The 24,362-nt window shown below is 39.8% G+C and overlaps 1 protein-coding gene across 1 annotated transcript; it reads left to right on the top strand.

The window, feature by feature from the left end:
- Positions 1–624: 624 nt before the first annotated feature.
- Positions 625–8,231, top strand: hand2 (heart and neural crest derivatives expressed 2). The gene is made up of 2 exons (XM_073473860.1): positions 625–1,621; positions 7,780–8,231. The coding sequence occupies exons 1-2, from the start codon at positions 1,010–1,012 to the stop codon at positions 7,900–7,902; spliced, it is 735 nt and encodes a 244-aa protein (XP_073329961.1). The 5' UTR covers positions 625–1,009; the 3' UTR covers positions 7,903–8,231.
- Positions 8,232–24,362: the final 16,131 nt, after the last annotated feature.

Raw genomic sequence — 24,362 nt, 5'->3', positions numbered from 1 at the left:
TGTCTTCGTTACATTTTAAAAGTAGGCCTACATAAAGAAATACTTCAAAACAACATATACTGACCAGATTAGGATACATTTGGGCTAGCTTAGGCCACGTCTAGCCCTACAGGTCTACCATATGATTTAAATGCTACAAACAAGAACAGGATCATCTCATTTTGTTATTGGCCTTGTAAGCTAATGCTTGCTGTGTAAATGCGTGCACGTGAATTCAACGTGTGTGTGTATCCGCGCCAACAGGTCTACTTAGCAGGCTCATTGACATTAAAGAGAAGTAAACAGACGAGGCTCGAGAAGCGGGTGGGGGTTCGCCATTGGTTGACAGAGAAAATCAGTTTCTCCTCCCCTGTAGTAAAGATGACGTAGTAAATCATAGGCATACTCTCTCTCTCTCTCTCTCTCTCTCTCTCTCTCTCTCTCTCTCTCTCACACACACACACACACACACACACACACACACACACACACACACACACACACACACACACAATAGAGAGAAACTGGATTCACCATAGCTCAGTATCAACCAGCCAGTGGTTATCCAGTGCCTGCCCTGCCTGGTCCTGCCTTGCCAAAAGGCTCTGAGGCTGACAGCTGAGATGAAACCAGAGGGGAAAGGAGGAACAAGCACTTCGAGTTTCTAAAGAAGATGAGTAGAAATAAGCACTACTGCTGTGACTTATAACAAAAGGAAGAGGAACGATGTCTTAGAGAAGGAGGAGTTGTTTGGACAGAACTGAGCGGCCTGCAGGGCCATTAGGCTGCAGACAGGACCAGACTGGGTCTAGCCTGCTGTTGCAAGGAATACCAACGGGCACAGGCGGAGCGGTCGCGTTGTTTGTGGCAGAAGCCAGCGGAGAAATTATTTACGATGCAAAAGTGAGGTCTGTAAAAGCGTTAAACCGTGGACGCGAGTTTACTTCTGCAGCATCCGAGAAGGGCGTGCGTGTGAGCGCGTGCAAGAAAGAGTGTGTCTGCATGTGACAGCGTGTTTGTGTGTGTCACTATGAGTCTTGTCTCGGGCTTCCCTCACCACCCGGTCATGCACCACCACGACAGCCACCACTACTCCCTGCATGCAGCGGCGGCCGGTCGATGTCACGAAGAGCCCGGTGCTCCTCCGTACTTCACGAGCTGGCTGATAAGTCACGCGGATATGTCTCCCACCGAGTATAGCCTCGCGCCCGGCTACAGCCCAGAGTACCATGGCAACAGCGGCGGTTCAACCGGCGGTCTGGACCCCCATCATCACCATCACCACCACTACGGACCTGGCGGCTTGGTTCCGGGGGCCGGCACCATCTCGGTGAACGGAACCGTCGGTATGCATCACCACCACACACATCCTCGGACCGTGAAGCGGAGACCTACGGCCAACCGTAAGGAGAGGCGGCGAACCCAGAGCATCAACTCGGCCTTTGCGGAGCTGAGGGAGTGTATCCCCAACGTCCCGGCCGACACCAAGCTGTCCAAGATCAAAACGCTGCGGCTGGCCACCAGTTACATCTCCTACCTGATGGACATCCTGGACAAGGACGGACAGCACGGAGACACGCAGGCTTTCAAGGCCGAGCTGAAAAAGACGGAGGCTCGGGAGGAGCGGCGGAAGAGAGAGGCGGTAAGAGCACGTATGCACTCTCCTCTGAGACTACATAGTGTCAGATTTTACACTCAATAAATTATTATTTATCACGCCACAATATTTTCTCTCTGCCAAGCTGAACATATAAAGGAACTTGTTAACACTCCCTTACTGGGCACTTCTTCCACACAGGCTACGCTTTCTTTTCTGCACATTTTGGGGGCTAAAAAGTAGACAACGATAAAAATGACAGTGGAAGTATAATGAAAGGCTTTTACCAAATCTTTAATTCGGTATAAATGCTACAGTACGTGTCCTGTTCTGCCGAGCAGGAGGCTCGGGCCAGGAATGGAAAAAAAAAAAAAAGACAAGCAACAGCCTGAAACAGGAGAGAGTTCAGTGGATTAGGCAGCTAGCTTTTAAAGACCTAATGCGATGGAGAGATTAACAGAGAAAACTATAGTCCAGTTTCATTCAGGCTAGACTACTGTAGTGGGCTGTACACTTAATTTAGGCCCACTCCTGACTTTGGCAAGCGCAGTCAACCGTTTGAAAATGTTTGTGACCTAAATTCATAGGTCTCTTTGCAGGGAGAAGACGATACGTTGTTGCTGATTATAAATTTAATTATTATTACTTGTTTCTTTTAAAGATTGGGGACAGAAGGTCACAGTCGACCGTTCTGTAAATACACTCTCTTTATTCAAAAAAAGACATACAGAAGTGGGCTAATATGAAAACTGCAGAAACAACTTTCCCTTTGTGCTCTGCTTTAAGGAGTAAATTAGCAATTATGGTTCCTTTCATGGTTCTCATTGAAACGTGCCATTTACTCTCCTATTAGAAATAATAACTATATAAAATAAATGAAGACAATTCGGTGTAAAATCAGCTTGTATAATATACAAAGCCTAACATGTCAGGTTAGTAAAAATATAGGATAATTCAGCTTTCTTAAAACATTTGATTGCAGATCAGTTTTGCATAGCATAGAGACATCGAACTTTAATTTATTCTACTTTTTGCTCTTAAGTGCATTTAGTTTTTTTTTGTTTTTTTAAATTAAATTCTCATTAAAAAACAAAACACTACAAGCCTAATAAAGTAATGCCGCTTTGTGTATTAAAGCCTCTGTCTAGGTCTATGTCAGGATCCTGCACGCTGATTTAAGCTTGTGCGTCATTGGCCATCATTGTTTTTACATTTGCATCATGCAAACATGGTTGCCGCCACATTTTGAAAGGACAACGTTATGATGACTCAGTGGGACGGCTGCTGCAGGATAAAGCTGAAAGTCATTCCAGTGTTATGTCAGCGACTGACTGACACAACAGACATGACAGACTGTTAAAAATTAGCTTTAAAAACATTTTTCTGAGATACCATCACAGGGTTATAAATAGGCTTAGGCTAATTTCTGTTCATTGACCAAAATGCTAGGCTACAGAAAGATAGGCTAACTTTTATGCAAGAGCTCTGCAGCTCTTATTTGACTGAGACTACGAATATTTTGCTGATCAGCTACAATAATCTCATTAAGAGATGATAAGACAAAAGACCTAAGAGGCCTAAAATAGTTAGAGGTGGGTAGACCTATAGTTAATTTTACATTTGATGCCAAAGCAAAAAGACAATGAGATTATAAGCGGCTAATACAGCCAACTCAGAAATGTAAAATAGGACACCACTGTCCCCAGTTAAATACAAGTGTGTTTACACATTTTTATAGTGGACACTTGACTCCTTAACCATCAATTACTTAGGGATAAAAAGACATATTTTCCTCCCCATACAGTTGAACCATAGAAAGAAAAGACGTTACACCATTATGGTATAGTCGAAATGATCAGTCTGGATAACAGTGGAGCCAGGAAATTGGTTGCCAACCTTGCAGACAGCGTGGAGCCGCAGGAGGGGCCAGGTTCAGCCATGCAAACCCACCACTATTATTCCTAGCACACTTTTTTGATGGTTTAGTCCTTACTGCCCGCTATTTTACCCACATAGTTTTGGTTCCAGCTCTGTGTATGCTGCCCATATCATATGGCTGTAGCTTTACAGGGTCTTACAGTTGCTAAGGAGTCATTGTTTGGCACATGATCCATCCAAGAGATTTAAATCAATTTCAACTGTCTTTACTCGCCTTTTTCATTGAGATGAGCCCAGCTGATCCACATTCACTGGCATAAATCTACACCTACCTTACAAATACAGTAGCCAGTAATAAGATTGCTGATAATTTATTTTAGATATTATTATCATTAAACAACACAATTTACAGTCTTTTTTATGTAGTACTGCATACAAAGAACCAAGCATCATGTCGCTGATTATACACGCTTTGACAAAAACTTTGCTTTGATGTTTGTTTTGATACACATTTGTCTTATGATTAATGGCAATATCATCACTGATACTTTGTTCCTAATCCAGAGCTAACATAGGACTTTAGTCAAGCAGGGAATTGTGTATAGAATCAAGTAATCCACGACCAATCAGATCAGTTCAGAATAGACTAAAAATAGGATGGAATAATTATTTCCATTCTGTCTTGGCAGTGTGAATATGATTTCTTAATTTGTTTAAAAAATCCTTTACACCTTTTGATTAAAATCAAATGAAAATCATTAAAAACCATCAGTGTAGTACTTAATGCACTTAATGTTTCTTATGTTCCTCAGTCTGCTCTTACATTAATGATTAAGACTCATGAGAGAATTTAGTGTATGTCAAACATGTAAGTTTGCAAATACGGTATTGGGAAATTAAACTCTTACATTGTAGCTGCTCTGATTTTATATTTTTTGCAATTAATAAGATGTGTTACTTTAGCCACACTGTTATACAATGTTTCTGTCAGATATTGCAGCCATGGTTTAAACAGGCTGGTTCAATGCAGGTTTGTTTAGTTTGTTGTCCTACAATGGAATAATCCAATGATCCAGTTTGTGTGTCATGGAGCAGCACACTGTTGATTTATTTTAGGCTACCATTTGAAACCATGTGTTTTATTATTAATATGTACATGGTTTTCCATTTAATCTTTTCTGATATTATTGTATCACATTTCAGCAGCAAACTAATTACAAACGTAAATGTAGATTTGAAACAATTTTGGATAGAAAGATCTAGACATGCATCTAGACCTGCATGTTACTGACTGAATTACAAGACACATTTTTAATTTTGTGTCAGTGGCCATTTTTCAGAAACAGAAATTGTCAATTTTGGAATTGTAGCTTAATGGATATAAAACGTGTATGATAGAGCTGCAATTTTACACCCTAGTGCTGCTTTGAGCAGCCTGCCTGGAAAGACACTGGTAGTGGTTTTACTTTCACTGATATAGCTTGCAGACTGCAGCCTGGACCTCTGTCATGAGGGACTGGAAACTGGTGTATGCTGCAAGAGCCTTAAATATCCTTCAATCAAGTCTACGTAAATAATAAACATGGACAAAATGTCTTTTAGATTAACAATGCAAAATATATTTTATGAACAATTTAACATGTTTATATTAAAGTGTTTAGTAAGGCCTGAGTTGAAGTGGTGATATATTACCTACTGTATTAAGCATATGGCGACATGTTAAATTCTATTTATTCATGTATTTATTATGTATAAATTATAGTACAGCTGCAAATTTGTGTAGTTAAAAAGCATTTTTAGATTATTAAATTAGATGAATGTAATTATAAAAAAATGGACGCCCTTAATATTGTTGTTGTTATTGCCCCCCTGATTGTTATTATTTTAAAATTGGACATTTTATATAAGCTATAATTATAAAGGTTATATAAGATCGCACAGGTCGGTTACAGCCGATGAGGCGGCTGCGGGACACTTGAACACAGAAGCCCTCACTCAGTGAAAAGGACCGGGATGGACTGTGTGGATGTCTGCTGTACAGCTCCTCTTGCTCCTCCTGTTGTCAGAACTCACAGACACGTTTGAAGCAACACTCGCATTTTATTGGACCTTCACTTACCTATTTGCATTTCAGGCCGAGTTTTCCATCTCGGTTAGCCCACTTTTTAGTTTTACTCCACACAGAGAGAGTCAACCTGAATTCAACTGTCTGATCTTTAATGAACGTTTACAACTGCTGAGCTCTCTGTTCTTAAACTCCTATCTTTTTCTTTTGTTATTTTTCTTTCATTGGTAAATATTAATCTCTAATACCAGGAAAACTTCAAAGTTTAAATTGCTGCATATTGACAAGTAAAAGCAAATCTCGGAGTGGTGAGAAAATATAAAAGTGTAACACTACTTTAAGTAACAGCAAGAACATTTTATTAAAACAAATTGTAACAGAAATTTAAGTTATTGATGCTTTCACCTATAAACGATGTTTGAGCCGTGCTCATATTTTGTGAGATGATCTTGTGTTCCATATGTCAACCCTCACTCTGCCCTGTGTGTGTGTGTGTGTGTGTGTGTGTGTGTGTGTGTGTGTGTGTGTGTGTGTGTGTGTGTGTGTGTGTGGATGGACGGACGGACGATCGCTGGTAGATTATAGTGCGTTTACCGAACTGAAGAGAGGTTTACCGCTTCAGAATTGGGTTAGGTTGTATTTACAGAAATCAAAACGACACCACCTTGTCTCGTTTTACTGAAGTTTGAGGTGAGTGAAAAATGATCGGCACTGGAGCAAATCCTGGAGATTCATTCTTTCAGCGTGAACAAACGGACAGAGTGAGGACACAGGACCACAGCCCTGATTCCAGAACAGTAGGGATGCTGTGTAAAACAATGTGCTAATCCTTTTGACATATACACAATTGAAAACATTACAAAGACGGTTTATTAAACGTTTGACCTCATCAACCTCATAGATTTGTGTTAATCTGTGTTTATTCTTAATTTGTTAGTTGGGACAGGGGCAACACAAGAAAAAAGGAAAAGTGCAATGCTCCAAAAAGGTAAACAGGTTCAGTGGTAACAGGTGAAGGTGTATGAAAGGGACATATTGGAAAGGCTCAGTGGCAGGGATGAGGCGAGGGTCACCACACTGTCAAACACAGGACTGTATAAAGGATATAAGGGCCTACACACAGGCACACTCAGGACACTCTGTAGAGCTGCTGTCGGTAAACACCGTTCGTTTGCAAATGACTGCATTCTGTGTTTATTACGCAGCGTTTCAACTGTTTTGGATCGGTTTTGTACATTTAACACTGTTGGGATATCAAAGGTTCGGTCAGTTTGGCATCAAACAGCACTCACAGTCATGATAAACACAGGACGGTTGATCCCGACAACAAGCCAATAAAAATCCATGTTTAAATAAATCTCTCGTGTCACCAACATGACTGGATATCATACATCTCCTTCATTCAAGCTTTGTTGCTCAACGCAACGCAATGCGATTCAATCAGTAAGTATTAGTATTATTATTAGTAGTTTTAGTATTATTAAGGATAAAACGTGTATTTGTGAAAAAGGAAACAACAAATAAAATAAAATCTCAAATAAAAACGTAATAAAAGATCGTATACTATAATGCTAATAGACCATAAATAGGCCTAGATTATTCTTGTAATAATAATAATAATAATAATAATACAGATTAAGCATTGGGCTAAAGGCTATTTCTCTTTATAGTTGATTCTTCTCATGACAACTTTAAATCCTTGAGATTATTTTCTACCGTTTACTATGATTCATATTAATAAAGAAAATTATAAAAGCGTTTACATAGACACACATGCGCACACGCAGATCACCTGTAGAGAATACACTCAGTAATATATTTTAATTCTATCATACCTGGGTGCATTTGAAAGAGAGGAGCTTGTAAACAGGTTATTGTTCTTTTTAACTGCCCAAAATACAGTGTCATTAAACTACAATAAACATTATGGATATGAACACAAATAGATGCACTCTCATGTACAGTGACTAAATATTAATAGCCTATATATAATATCCAATTATTTGAAGGCTGAATGGTTTCTTCAGCATCAAAAACTGTGAACACTAAATGTTGATAAATTATTGGGATTGCGTTTTTTGTTATATTAAAAAGATAAAGATAGAAAAGTAAAACGATTTCCATGGTGACGAAGGCAATCGTCTATTATGATCTTATAAAACTCAACAGCCCATAAAGATGATTTTAGAAAGTTATTATGACGTGTGCACTTGGGTTAATGTGCATAATATAAATAATAATAAATATGATGTATCTGCAGGTGGAGATCCCGAAGACAACCCCATCTTCAGCATCCTCATCCTCTTCGTCAGCGGGCGAAAAGAAGAGTAAAGGGCGGACAGGATGGCCTCAACACGTCTGGGCTCTGGAACTCAAACAGTAGCGCTCTCTCGCTCTTTTCCTCCTCCAGCTCCTCCAGCTCTGTCCCGGAGGAGAGGGACGGGACGGGACGGGACGGGACAAAAATGACGCGCTCAGATGAACTGTTATAGCGCTCATCACCATCTCTCTCACCCATCTCGCCAGGCTGGACGCTGTATTGTTGTATAGCTCCATTCACGTTGCTGTGGTGAGACACGTACAAAGTGTCAGTTTACGTTGCTTAATGGTTGCAGTTGCTGATAGAACATAACTTCAAATCAATATCTCCCCCACCTTTCGTCTGCTCTCTGCCGGTTTGCTACGTACGGGTTTGACCTTTAAATTTGACTTCGACAAAACAATAATAATAAAAATAAAATAATAATAATAATAATAATAATAATAATATTAATATAACATACAATAATATAACATAATCGATGTTCTTTTGTAAAAGGTTGAATAAAGATTTTAATAAAGAAAAAAAACATTGAAACCAAAAATATATGTATTTACGGGGTCAACAAATAGAATTATTGTAAATGTGTCTTTCATCATGTCCCTATAATTTCAGATAGACTATATGGTGTTTGTGGAAACGCTCATTTAAAATACAGTGAATGTTTATGGGGTCAAACAGGTTAAAATAACTGAAATGACCTTGTGAATAAGTTGAATCCACTGTGGCACCCGGCAGGCATCCAGCGGAACCAGTGTCGCTGAGCTGTTTCTCCTGTTCGTTTCTCTTGAACCCGGTCTGATCAATGGAGCTGCTCGGTGGGTAGGTTCTATGCGGACCGATCAGTTATGTTCTACCAGATTCGTACGCTGCCACTGAGCAAATGAGCTTTATACCACTGCTAGATTGTGAACGGAGTGCGGAAGTGTTTCTTCCTTTCGAGGAGAACAGGATACTACACACACAGCCACACACGCACGCACACATACGTGCGCGCGCGATGTTGACGTGGTCTCTGCTTTAGGCTATTTAACGGAATATATTTATGTGCAATGTGGCCGTATCTATGAGTATCTTTGATTAAGCGACACAGTATGTGAAGTTCTCTCTCTCTCTCTCTCTCTCTCTCTCTCTCTCTCTCTCTCTCTCTCTCTCTCTCTCTCGCAGCTTTGGGTTGTAAATGATGTAATGACGTAACGGTGATGACGAAGTGTCCATGTTTTGGTGTGAAACTGTGATGGGAGACTAATTAATGCTTAATGTGGGATGTAAACAGTTTCATGAATTTAATAAAACCACCACCTGGTTAACTGATGCAAACTGGGTTGCGTCTGTTAGTTAAACACTATATAATCATGGGGAAACTATCCGCAGTAGCTTCAATAGGCTACTTAAGACACATCAGCCTTAAAGTTGGGTGTTGTTCGGCATGTTAATAGTAGGGCTCCTATTTCAAAGATGAAAAAACAATAACCAAAAAGCCAAACATCATTTTGAATTTTGCCACTTTCACATCATGACAAAAAGAAGTCTAGATTTAATATAGAATTTTGGATAGGGATGCAAAATATATAAATTATACATATTCAGTCACAGATAAACAGGTTTTACATAGTTTCCTTTAAAGGTAAACAGACTAGTTTTGGCGTCATATAATTAATTTTACTATATTTTTGATTTTCTTCATGATAAATATATATATACATATATAACAGTTGGTTATGCAGGGGATTTTTAAGAAATCAGTTAAAATCTCTGGTTGCTTGTGTTGCTGGCTGCTTCTGTTATGTCATGGGTACAGTGTTACCATAACAAAGGACTCATGAAAAACGTACTAAACGACTTCAGGTCAAGGAAAAAATAGTGAATTGAGACGTTTATTCAATTTTTTGTAGAAAAAACATCTGTGGAGCACCCACGCAACAGTGTCATCAGTTTGCAGCTACAGTACAGAGTTGTAAGTGGAGATCAGTTTCTGAAACTGCGCACTATATGTCTTTGTGATGTCTCTGTTTCTCTACATTTCCATTATGTTGGAGGAATGAGATGGATAGTTGACATTTGTTGCTAGACATTGGGACTATTTGCAACACACAGACCCAAAAGGGTTTGTCATAAATTCAAAAGTAAACTGCATTCAGTGCATATTACTCTTAGTTAGCAGTATTAGTTGTATTTGTGTGAATGTTACATATTACTTTGGACAGAGGGTAGATTTGTTGCTGTAATATTTGCTGCATGCTATGACATAACTGTGTCTTTTGACACCAACATGGAAATATTGGAGCCAAACATATGGCATCATATCCCACATGAATAATCATGGATGTCCCTAATAAATAATGTGAAAGGTTGTTTAAGCAGTCAGGTGGAAATCAAATATAAAAGTTTAAAAAGTGATTTGAGCCTACTGGCTTCTGTCCAAATATCTAAAATAACTCAAATCAGTGGATGAACCTAGTCATATATTACATTTTTTTTCAGTCTCCATCTCTCTGGTTGACATTAAAGCCACAAGATCTCTTTGATTATGATGTTTTGCTGCTACGCCTGCTGTTACAGATGCAAGGGTCAGATTCAGTCAAGCAAACGCTTCCCTTCAGAGACCGATGCATGTTTCTGTGGCACACTTGTGGTGTCTTTGCTGTGGCATATAGGACATTCAACTGCGGCTGATGCACCTCTTCAAAAACATAAAAAGTGTCAACTGAGAGTAATTGTCAAACTGGTGGTTTCTAGGACTGCTAGCATTTGTTGTGAAGACCATTAAGGAACATTTTTCAGTAATGCTAGGTGCATTCATATTTTGTGATCCACAAAAGCCATCTCTCGCGCAAACCTTGTCTTTACAGGAAGATTGTTACACAATGAGTATACAGTGCTGTAGAATGATGTACAATACATTGTAGAAAACAATTTTTACTTTAAATTTTCCACCAGTGTTAGTAAGCACAATTGAATGATACTGCTTTAGTGTCAAACGGAAGCAGTATATTTAGGCATGATTATTAATTATATATTTAGAGTCCCATTATTTAATGGTCTTTCTCCTCCCTGACAATATAAAAGAATAAAATAAAATACTGTGATTTTTTTTTTAGGTTTGTAGCACATATATAATCCTAAACATGTCACAACCCATCAACAAATAGCTCCCCCAAATGTAGTTTTGTCTTGTTGACAGCTGAAACACTAACACACATTCAACCAACCCATTACAACAGTTATTGACATACTTCCCAGTCTTCCCATTGCCACTCTATCTGATGCAGCTGTCAGTCATCCACTGATAAAGCCTTTCTGGCAGTAACTTTTGGTGGGAGACAGAAAAAAAGAGCTTGAGAGGATTTTTCTCCTCCTGAGAGACTTACATGAGATGTAATGACCAGAAACTGGCCTCGGGTGAAGACATGAGAGCAGATAATTAGTGAAAGAGCTGGTGTCAGACAGAATTGACCCCACAATGGCTGACACACACACACACACATGCACACATGCACACACATATCCTAAATATCCTGACTGAATCCTAGAAGCTCTGCTACTGCTCTTGTAAACTAATAAGTTAGCTGTTGTTAAACGCTAAGCCAAATGCTTATTTTTAAACGTCTAAATTCCGACACTTGCCCTGCATTCCAATACCCATACTACCATACTATTGAGTATGCCAGAAACAAATTTAGTGTCCCAATACCAAGCAAGTGACATGCAGTATGCCCAAAATACCAGGAGGTCCTACTACGTCGGTTGTATTTTGCAGTATGCAAGCCAGCCCACTTTTCTGGCTATTCTGACCCACAATCCTTTGAGCAGCAGATGACACATCACGTATGACACGGTGTGTCACGCAAATACAAACATTGCTGAGAGAGCATGACTCTTTCAGCAATGACTGACATGGCATTGACAGATGAAAGCATATTTAAGTGTAAGTACTATGTTGTTTGTACTCCAAAATTTTGTTCTATGGCTGAGATGGTTACAGGAGCAAGAGGGCCCACTGCCATGACAAAGTTTTATGTCCCAATTGTATGCATACTATATGCAACAGTATGTGCCTTGTAATGGCAGCTGCAGTACGTACTAAAAGTAAAAAAGAAAAAAAAAAGTATGTGATTTGCAACACACCTTTGTTCTTGGTGTTGAGCTGCCTGCTGATGGTCATGCTTTTTGGGCAACTAGTGGTGTTGCAAATAACCAGCACTGATGATAACTGCGATATACATACATATATATATATATATATATATATATATATATATATATATATATATATATATATATACATATATATATACATATATATATATATAGAGAGAGATATATAGATATATAGATATATATACATATATATACATATGTATATATATATATATATATATATATATATGTATATATGTATATATATATATATATATATATAAAATGAAATGTTGATATTCTGTTAATATTACGCAAATCATAATATTGCCTAAATAATTATTTCTTTTCTTTCCATTTTCGCTTTGTTAAAGTAGGTGGCAGTAATGCAACTTAATGCTAGTTGTTACCTGCCATGAAACGAAAACAAAAATAAGAAATCGCAGTAACTGTTAACTACCTAGCTAGCTATTACCACAGTGTGTTTTGTATTTGTAACAGTGCTAAAAACATGAATCAATCTTTGTCTCTCTCTTTCTTGCTCACATGCTTGCGGAGTAGAATATGTATGTGCGTGTGTTGGAATCTAGACCTTAAAGATAGTCTGCAAGTAATTGGGTGGTTCTTGTGCATTCTATGAAATATAATCCTGCCAGTGCCACTGAAATGGGCAAAAATATAATCAGTAACTTTCCCAAAGTCTTTGGACTGTCAGGAGTAAAGACAACCTCATCATCATCCTTTTGGCCACAACTGTGCCAGTTTGAAACCTTTCTTAGCCTGGGACTAACAGGAACATTAGCCTAGGGCTAAGAACGTTCTGAAAATGCTTTTAGCCTTGAGCTAACTGGAGTATGAAAAGCCTGTACCTAGTAACTGAAACAATTGTGGCATTTGATTCATTAATCCTGATCCACTTTGCTTTGTTGTCATTTAATCCCATCAGGTTGTTTAAAGAGCTGAAATTAAACTAAATCAGTATTTATTTTGATGGGGTGCCCAAAAGAATACTGGTGGTTCCTGAACCTGTCATGGAGAACAACCGCCAGGAACCTAACCAACAATCTTCAAAATATTTCATATTTGCAAATATTCATGTTTGAGTTCTTTGACGATGCGTGTAAACATTCCATTACATCCCCCTCTTTTCAAGATCAATGTTTAAATTTGTCCCAATTGTATGCATACTATATGCAACAGTATGTGCCTTGTAATGGCAGCTGCAGTACGTACTAAAAGTAAAAAAGAAAAAAAAAAGTATGTGATTTGCAACACACCTTTGTTCTTGGTGTTGAACTGCCTGCTGATGGTCATGCTTTTAGGGCTTCAACTAGAGGTGTTGCAAATAACCAGCACTGACGATAACTGCGATATACATATATATATATATATATATATATATATATATATATATATATATATATATATAAAATGAAATGTTGATATTCTGTTAATATTACGCAAATCATAATATTGCCTAAATAATTATTTCTTTTCTTTCCATTTTCGCTTTGTTAAAGTAGGTGGCAGTAATGCAACTTAACGCTAGTTGTTACCTGCCATGAAACGAAAACAAAAATAAGAAATCGCAGTAACTGTTAACTACCTAGCTAGCTATTACCACAGTGTGTTTTGTATTTGTAACAGTGCTAAAAACATGAATCAATCTTTGTCTCTCTCTTTCTTGCTCACATGCTTGCGGAGTAGAATATGTATGTGCGTGTGTTGGAATATAGACCTTAAAGATAGTCTACAAGTAATTGGGTGGTTCTTGTGCATTCTATGAAATATAATCCTGCCAGTGCCACTGAAATGGGCAAAAATATAATCAGTGACTTTCCCAAAGTCTTTGGACTGTCAGGAGTAAAGACAACCTCATCCTTTTGGCCACAACTGTACCAGTTTGAAACCTTTCTTAGCCTGGGACTAACAGGAACATTAGCCTAGGGCTAAGAACGTTCTGAAAATGCTTTTAGCCTTGAGCTAACTGGAGTATGAAAAGCCTGTACCTAGTAACTGACACAATTGTGGCATTTGATTCATTAATCCTGATCCACTTTGCTTTGTTGTCATTTAATCCCATCAGGTTGTTTAAAGAGCTGAAATTAAACTAAATCAGTATTTATTTTGATGGGGTGCCCAAAAGAATACTGGTGGTTCCTGAACCTGTCATGGAGAACAACCGCCAGGAACCTAACCAACAATCTTCAAAATATTTCATATTTGCAAATATTCATGTTTGAGTTCTTTGACGATGCGTGTAAACATTCCATTACATCCTCCTCTTTTCAAGATCAATGTTTAAATTTGTAATAGTATAAAAGTTTACAAAGGCTTAAAATGTTTAATCAGAATCCATGATCCATCCAATCCAACACCATGTAACATTCATTTCCAAAGCTTTAAAACAGTTATTCATTCAAAATACAGAGGGACATTACATCAAGTAATTGACTGACCCACACACACTTGTCTTTCTGCCGGCCTCTAAGTGCAGTCGATTGGCATACATGATAGATGACTACAGCTGGAAGATAATTTTTCCTTGTGATAATGACAAAACATCTGGAAGCCATTACTTCATGCAGACCCCTCCCTTTCTCCGTCAGTCCTCCTCCTCCCTTTTCCTGTCCCACCTACCAGCCATTTTGTGCTGCTGTGTTTCCCCTCCACCGGGGGTGGGGGTGGCATTTCTACCTAGCAGCCTGGACTTTTATTTTCTTTCTAATGTCCACTTGAATGCTGATAAACAAAGATAAGGATGATGCTTAAGCAGCTATGGCCCATAACTTAAGATGAGAGCTGTATGTGAGCTGGCAACTGACATAGTGCATCAGTAGCAACAACAAGTGTGGTTACAAATTATGCTTCATAGTCTACATTACTATAATGCTTTGCAAGCTATGTTTGACACTTAAGAAGCCACTGATTGTTTGGTGGCTACAGTGGTGCATTATTGGTCACAACAGTGAACAAAGAGCAAATACAGGAATTAAAAAAGTGCATGAGGATGTTTTCATTTTGAAAAGGCTGTACTGAGGGAAGAGGGGAAAAAGATGAAGAGGCCGTGGGAGCGAAAAAAAGAGAGGTAGAGCAGAGGAGAGGGTGGACCCTTAGCAGCAGTAGAAACAACACCCCCCCCCCCCCCCCAGGTCACTTTATTCACATTGCTATGATGTTATGACTCAACACTTTACATACACACACACGCACACACACAGACAACATACAACATACAGACAGATAGGGCTTTCCATCAAAAAAGACTAAGACAAAATGTGTTTTTTCTTCTTTTAATCAGTCCTTGCCATAAGGGGGAAGTATTGGATTCATTAGCAGTCAAACCAAAGACAGTCTGCCCATTGTTCCCTTTTTATAGTTGGTCGAAAAAACAAAAAAGAGACAAAGAATGTACCAGGAAATAGAGAAAAAAAAAAAGTGTTCTGGAGAATTTACAGCTTCTTACCATATGGAGCTTTCTTTCAATTAGGACTGTGGAGAGCAATCAACAGCACGGCATGTTTTCAGCCCACAGCTTGGGGCACAACATGGGTCACCTCATTTTTTTCAGCTCAGTGACAACACAGTGAAGACAAAGTAAGGGGGTCCTTTGACGCTCCTATCTTTGCGTTTCATTCATTTTTTAAAATTCTTAACCATGATCTCAGTTGAGAATGGTTTACTAAACTAATTTTTACTTTGCAGCCACCAAAGGGACATTGTGTCAGCCATGAGACACTGGAACCGTTGATCGTCCATATGAATAAGAAGCTCCTATATGTAAGTCACTGTAACAAAATCACTTGTCCTAACATTTTGTTATATAACCACATTTTGTACCACAAAGTTTTCAGAAACACCAACCTTCATGATGTTTAACTGTAAATTTAATGGATCTTGACAAGACCTTAATCATTGAGTCAAGCTGCCAAATGCCAGTCCAGTTCATCTTTTGTATAGTTCTGTTGGGCTGCGAACAAATATGGAAAAATCAGTAGGATATGGAAGTATTCAGGGTGAAGTGATTCCTAGACTAATCGAGACGTAACATTAGTGGTCAATAATTTTGATAATTAATTAATCGTTAAGTCATTTATAAGCCAAACATTCTTGTCAAATGAAAGATTGATGCTTTATCTGTTTACATCACTGTGACCTGAATCTCTTTGAGTTTTGGACTGTTGGCAGTAAGGCAAAGGAGGTCATCTTGGGACCTGAAAAATATGTTTGTACATGTTGTACTAAAGTGTTAATTTATAAATTATAAAAACACTGGATATTTTAATTTGTCAATCTTACCTTAAAACATGCAAACCGCAAACACAAAACATAGTGAACCAGGAATACTTTTTCAGACAACAAGTAAAATATTGTCTGTCTACATATGTCAAACAACACATTTATTTAAGTTGGGCTAAATAATTTGGCATTTCTTGTAACTTTTTTTTCTTAGTTGTATTTACTTGAAGGAATCTTGATTTACTTACTAAGTATCTTACTTACTTAAAACCATGCAAACCAATTGCTTTAAAACGACCAAGTGTTACTTGTGTAAATTAAATACGTTAAACATCCATTATACATCAGTGAAAGGTTCCATTCTCCTGAAGTAAACATTTCAGATTTACACCTTTATTTATTTAGGGGAATTCCACTCAGAGCAATGATTTCTTTTTCAGTAATGCCCTGATCACATTCACACAGTTACACAAATTCACACCTGGAAGGTTCTCAGTACAACCACAGTCTGATCTGCTGGCCACTGAGCAGCTCCACTAGAGCAGTTGGGGTTAAAGGTGTAATTATTAGAATATGGCCAACAGGGCTCAGCTCAATTGGATTTGGTCACCTGACCTGACAGTGAATGTGGCTGGACATGCAACTGCCGCAACTGTCATATACAGTATCTGCCAGCTGAAACTATGGGGGCTACCAGACTATAGTCTCTTGCCGGTAAAAAGTGGGGTTTTTTTGTGGCTGGGGCTAGCTGGTCAGCGTGCTAAATGAAGCTCTAGCTCTAGCTCAGGTTCAGTCACGAAGACTACTCTATTGCATTGTTATGCTTAAGCCTTTAATTTATTACTCAAACCATCCTTCACTTATCTCATGTATGCTCGCTCATAATTTCCTGGCTCATTATCTGTCAATTGATTTCAGCTGTTCACATTGGCTGGTCACATTTATCCAATAGCACAGTGACACTCCTACTCTGTTAGCTTGCTGCTGTCTTTTTAAATATGATCCTCTCCCTGCCTTTAGTTCATTCATGCTGCTGTTTTGTGTGCCCCCTCTGACTCCCCGTCACTGCCCAGGCTTTGCAGATTCACCAAACTCATCATTTCATCAGCCTTCCAGTCTCAGAAGAGTAATCAGCCACCACCACCACCTCTAGAGTCTGGACTCCATGGGAGGATCTTGCTGCTGCTCAGGGCAGACGCCCCTCAATCCCAAAATCTCCCTGTAGAGTCGAAGCGGCAAAGACTTTCTGTCAAGACTCTCAAGACTTATCATATCATCTGCTGTAATAAACCTTTTCTTTACTTCATTCACTTGTGTCTTCTGAGTGAACTTCAGTAGTCATAGATGTCTTTGAAATGATGTCAACACTGTTGTTTCTTCACACTCTGTTGATAATGTTAGTTAATTTAAAAAAAATGTAAACTAAAATTAACTAAACTAAACTAAATTGCTCCTTTAAGCCTTTCTCAAGGACACCTAAGTGGTGGTAATTAGGGAGGGGCAAGTACTGCCTTTCACTTTGTCAATCAAGAGTTATTCAGAGGAATGGAAATGACAACCTTCCTGTTCCTTTTTTTTGTTTTGTTTTTTCTTTAACAACAATTGACATGGCCCCTTCAAAATTGTGAATCAAACCAACAAAACATCTTCTTGTATCAGAACCATTTCAGAACAAAGCAAAAATGGATTCTGGGATCTGGTCTGATTTTGGCAGTGCTTCTTTTAAACAGTGGAGGTGGCAGTACAGTCTTTTTGTAACAATCTTTGGAAAACAAACACAGTTCAAAAGAGCCATATGACCTGAAGACACACAAAAACTGAACCATGGCTACTGCGGATGGTTAGACCCCAGTCTTTGCTTCTTCTTCTTCTTCTCCTTCTTCTTTGTCTGTCTAAACCAGCACACTGATTTAGAGAGACACATTCGTAATGGGTGGGTAGACATCCTCTGTCTGCTTCAAAACTCTCACACAGTCTGTTGGATCCAATGCTTAGGAGATCTGGAGCTCTGCTTTAGAATGCTCAACCCCTGCTGCCACTTAATCCAGGGCTAGAGCTATACCTGTCCTGAGCAAGTTACATACAGTATGTCTACACATCCACCATACTCTACAGCAGCCATCCCCAATTAGCGGCCCGCGAGAGCAAAGAGTCCGGCCCGTGTGGACCCAGTGACACTATGTAATAACCTGCCATAAGGTGAAATAAAGTGTGTTTGGTTCTATTTTGACCTCATCCCACACCGTACACTTTACTCGTATTTCCCCGTCGCACATGTACATGGAAGACGTGCGAGCGCTTCATCCTTGACTGTCAGTCACCAGCTAGCCGACCCCCTTAGCAAAACGAAATATTACCAGAACAACATGGCCTTGCTAAGAAGCGCAAGGTTGACCAGGAGAACCGTCAGTTCAAAGTAGGGTTGGGCGGATCGATCCAAATATCAATAGTATCGATACCAAGGTGAGTATTGGTATCGGATCGATACTAGCGTGATGAGATCGATGTTTTTGTTGTAGTTTCTCTTCTATAAGTTCAGCAAATCACTCGTATTTCTTCAGAGTTTGGTGGGCGCAGCATCTAGTCCTTATGCGCAGCCCTCCTCTCCACCTCTCTCACTCCGCTCACTCAGTTCACTAGGCCCCTCCCCTCCCCTCCTGCGCTGCCTGCCAGAGCAGAGACAGACTGGCGAGATGGCAGAGAGGAAGAGGAGTGCTGTTTGGAGTTATTTCACAGTTTCAGACAGAGAAACTGCTGCCTGTCACGTATGCAATACTTGTATAAGCATTTAAAAGCAGCACACCCAAAAGTTGCTGAGCTGCAAAGCAAACGGAGGGAGGAGGAGGAGGAGGAGGAGGAGGGTGCTGCCCAAACCCGAACCAGACCCCTGGCACAGAGACAGACGTCACTGACAGAGACCTTTCAACAAAAACCTCAACAATATCCAGGTAGCAATTTCTAGAAGTGAAAGTTATTTCCAGCATTAATTAATGTTGTTTTTCAAAGTGTAATTGGTGGTCAGAGATGTAATTTTAGCAGAGTGATTAAACTATTATCATATATTCAGACAGTTGAAATAAATATTAATTGTTTTACTGGAACTCAAAAATATATACTTATTTTAAGATATATAGCCTACCTCAAACCTGAAGTATGAATATGGCAGAATATAACAACCCTTTTGTGTATCTGCTGAAGGAACATTAGTATTCCGATTTAGGCTACATGCAGATTTTCAAGTAAAAAGTATCGGTATCGGTATCAGCAATACTGGCCCTGTAATTATTTGGTATCGGATCAATGCCAAAATTTGCAGTATCGCCCACCCCTAGTTCAAAGCTGACTGGACAGAAGAGTTTTGTTTTATTTTACTGGACCATGCCAATGGAAAACCAACATGCTTAAAGGAAAAGTTCACTCTAGAACGAAATTCAGTCATTACTGACTCACCCTCATGCTGATGAGAAGTCCGGTGTAGTTTCTTATTCCTCAAAGTGCAGCTGGAGACCCGCAGGGGTACCCTCCAGCAGGAATAATCCATATAACGAGCATTAATTGTGCCCGAGAGGAAAAGGTCCATAAAACTACACAAAAACTTTGTAATATTCCTCCATACTGCTCGTCCGCTGCAATCCAAGTGTCCTGAAGTGGCGACATCCAGAGTTTACTCGAAACAACGTCATTTAGTACATTTTTCTAGCCTAAACAGTCACTATGCTATATTTGCCTGGAGGCATGCTCCGCGTTCACGCGAGTCTCCCTCACAGCCGATTGCACTACGGAAGCCGCGCCGGACAAGATGAACGAGACTCGCGATAGATACACACCGGTATTTACATCCTGCTGTGAGTTTCAAAGTTTCAAATCACTAGTGCAGGCAGATCCCTCTTGTGTTTGTGTGTCGCGCGGTCGCTCAAAGCAGGAAGTAAATACCGGTGTGTATCTATCGCGAGTCACGTTCATTTGGAAGGATTTTTGCAAGGATTTTGTGTCGAGTGTGGCAGAAAACTTCAAGCAACGAATTCAAAGCTTCCCTAAGCTCTCATGTGACATCCTCCTCTTCCTGAGACAGCCGTTCTCTGTTCTGGCTGATGGCCAGTGGACTGCAGAGGCCAAAATACTGGTGCCTTCTATTGATGAGGAAGCTCTTCAGATGGAGGTCTTGGAGATGGCAACATCTGATTTGCTCAAAGCACAGCACAGGATGTTGGGGTGGGTGACTTTTGGATCAACATGGTTCCACAGGCTCGATTCAAAAACACCAGAGCTGTTGCAATGCTCTTACTCACAATGTTCCCCTCCACATATATATGTGAGTCATCCTTTTCTTAAATGAACACTATCAAGAGTCAGGACAGAAACAGACTCTCCAATACACATCTTGGACAGTGCCTCAGGATTGTGACAACAGAATACAAGCCCAACATCAGAAAGATTGCCTCATCCTGTCGCTCTCACTTCTCTCACTGATTGGTGAGTTAACAAACATTAATTTTTGCCTATTTGTATCAATCAAAAAGAGTAAATTAATGAAATGAGAGAACAAAATTACTTCAAAACTGTTAAAATGTCATACAACAATAAAATAAACAAAATAATTTAAATAATTAAAAAATGTTAAATAAAACCAAATTATATTGTTTGCCACAAGAAAAGCAAATATTTGTTGTTTACGGCCTGATATTATTTGGTACACACATATTTTAAACATGCTTAAAGCTATAGTTGGTAATGTTGGAGAGCTCGCAAGATTTGAAAGTGGCACCTCCTCTAAGCTCCACCCCCTCCCCCCCCTCCCATCAGTGCTCCGTCCAAAGCCACGCCCCCACAAACTTGAATGCGCATCTGACAGTAGGAGTCAGCAGGGCAGAGGAGAGCCGAGTGTCATATCCTATAACCTCTTCAATACGAGCGCCCCCTAATCAGGGACCAGCATGAGATGCATCAAGTACAAACGCTCAATGCTCCGTGCAGGAAGCACAGATCCTATAAGTTAGATAAGCAGTATACCGACGACCTGTAACGTTACTGGCTTACACCGACAGAGAAGCTTATGTTAGTACTGGGCTAATACAAGCTACAAAAGTAGCTAAATTGGCTAACGTTACATATTTCATGAAAATAACAAATCCCCCCGAAGCAAAACAAATAATTACCTGTCCAACAGAAAGACAGCAACCTCTGCATCACTTCTTATTCCCTTCAGCTCCCTCAGTTGTCTCCACCGTTCAAAAGCTGAACCGATGTTGACTCTGCTTTTCCCTCTGGTTTTATCCAAAGCCTTCTTCGTTGCAGCCTTTTCTGCCTCCGGCTTTCTTTTCTTAGCCCGTTTAGTGGGGCGAGCCGAACGCTGGAAGTGCTACTTTTGGCTGCATTTTCTCTGCCATTGTTCTCTCCTGCTAACTCGGTATGGAGTCTGCTGAATATTTCCGGCAACAGTGACACGTGATGAGTGCACGCAGGGAGGAGGGAGGGACAGAGGGGGGCGTGGGCAGTATGAGACATGAAGGCATCTGATTGGTTCTTTCCACTCGGACCGAGAGGCAGGGATTGGTCAGAGTTTTTACAGGCCTGCAGCTGCCACAGAGGTCTGATTTTTTTCGTTCCTTTTTCTGAACACATTATGTATTGACTACTGTCAGGATGGAAGGACCATTTCACCCAGTATAACAAAAAGTGTTTCTGAACAGGATTACCAACTATAGCTTTAACTAATAATATTTTGTGTTCTTATGTTATCTAATTTTAAAAGAGACAAACTGATAATCTCTCTCTCTCTGTCTGTCTCTGTTTGTCTTCCTGTCTGTCTCTCTAAGTGTGTGTGTGTGTGTTTGTGTGTGTGTGTGTGTGTGTGTGTGTGTGTGTGTGTGTGTATGTTTGCTGGTTCTGATGTCCTCCAGTCTGACTGTATTCACACATTCTGACTTGGCTCTTCTTGAGGTGAATGTGGTTGTAGAAATGCTGCTGACAGCTGTCTGTGTGGAAAGCTGGAAGCCATTTGGACATTTTGCTGAGGGGGACACTGTTTAACAATCAGCATCAATGTTACTGATATTGGTATGCAGAAATATTCCAGGTCTGTGTAGAAAAGTTATCAGTTATCTTTGCCTGAGGATACTCTTTTTTTCCCTCTTGTGCACCACTTGCTCTAGTGCTGTTGTTTTTTGTTGTTGATCAAACTGGTCATATTATGTTGATCAAAATATTCTCCAGGGGCATTCAAATAAATAAATCGTTGATATTGGACTTATTTTCTTTTAAGTGTGCATTTTTTTATCTTGTCTGTCCCTCAACACAGGCTATGACTACTACTATATCTGCTACTACAACCAACTACCACTGGTAGTACTAATCATTACAATAATACTACTTCTAATAATAGCAGCAACAATAACATTTGCACATAAAACAATGTTTACTGGTCCAATGAAAAAAAAAATCCAGACAATTTGGCCTCGACTTGGCAACCTGGACATAATTTGGCCCTCAGTGAGAACTAATTGGGGAACCCTGCTCTACAGCCACCCTACAGAGGTAACTCATTTTGGCTGCTAGTATCCGCAATCTCGTTCTCTCGGTCACTACCCACAGCTCGTGGCCATAGGTGAGGTTTAGAACATAGATGGACTGGTAAATTGAGAACTTCACCTTCTGGCTCAGCTCTCTCTTCAGGTCCGGCGCACTACCTGCAGTACCAGAGAGAATTATTTGCCATATTGGCTAGGGCGATATTTTACATCAAAATCCAACAGCCAAGCGACTCATCGCAATTGAATAGCCCCTAAATTGGCTTTGGAGATGTGACACAGTGGGCTGTTATCTGTGAGGATGGTAAACTTTGACCGTGGTAGGTAACTTAAAAATAAATGTAAACCTGCCACATTCTGTTCCTAGTGCCAGGAAGGCCGGCTTGGCTCCCACACTAGATTGGCTGCCCTGCCACTGATTTGAATGTTTTCCCTGCTCCTCCTCCTCAGGGGGAGCCTGTGCTCTCTGGACAGGTTCTCTCCCACTGCCTAGCACAAAAGCTGTCCAACTTCTTTACTTTTTGTAACAAAAAGTGATACAAAAATGTAGAATTTATAAGATACATGATTTTTATCCTCGATTGTGGATGATGGTACCTGTAGAGTCAAGTATGAATGGGATGATTGCTTTCTCTACTTTCTCTGCTTATAGTAGATTTGCCAGATATTAGCTTGATTTGCTACTGTGTTGAAAATGTTCATATTTTAGCAGTTAAATGAGGAACTGTTTAAAAGTAAATAATAATACTAATTAAAGCTGCAAGCAGCGATGAACAGGCCCTCGCAGTCCACGCGCGTCGGGGTGTGCTGCTTACCCGGCCCCATTGCCCAATTATTGTGCACACATGTCTTAACTGTCCGTGTTTGGGTAGGCTGCTCCTGACTGTAGTAAAGAATGTGTGCTGAAGTTCAAAGAACTCCCTGCAATCTACATGAAGAATAAAGAATGAGACAACTACACTGCGTACCCTACAGATTGTTAAACAGAGGTTTGTATTCATTAGCAAGGCAGCACTGCCATCTGTTGGAGAAAGCCTGAATTTACAATCAAAAGTGAAGGCAGTGAAGCGGTTCTGTCGTCATTTAGCAATAAAAGCGCCACCTATTGGCCGATTGGCACCAAATTTTGCAGAAACCGTCAACGGGGGATGGAACACAATTAGCAAAAGTTTTGTGGTAATGGGACTATTTGGTCAAGATATGCAAGACTGTCTGTTTGACCACAATGTGCAGGAAATTGTTGTTTAATATTTTGGGCGTTCTTTAGACTAGCACAATTCTTTTAATAACTTTTTGTCAGGAGGGTCCACAGATGCTGTGTGCAAAGTTTGGTGCAAATCAGACAAATTGCCTGGGAGGAGTTCGAAAAACTAGTTTTGCGACATTTCGCGAGCTAGCGAAAAAAAACGGTAGGCGGAAATGGGCGTGGCCTATATCAGGAGATTCAGCACAATTCACTGAACGCGCGGATATACGGTTTTTGAATGTGTGAGAAAGTATGTGGGAGTTATTAGCCAAAACGCACTTTCCTTAATAATAGCGCCACCTAGTGGTGGAAATTCACAACGACAAGAGATTATAAAATTTTTCGCCAGGTGTGACATATATTCTAAGTTT

The sequence above is a fragment of the Pagrus major genome, chromosome 1, assembly GCF_040436345.1.
Source record: "Pagrus major chromosome 1, Pma_NU_1.0".
NCBI classification, from domain to species: Eukaryota; Metazoa; Chordata; class Actinopteri; order Spariformes; family Sparidae; genus Pagrus; species Pagrus major.
This window is presented reverse-complemented; position numbering and strand designations above follow the sequence as displayed.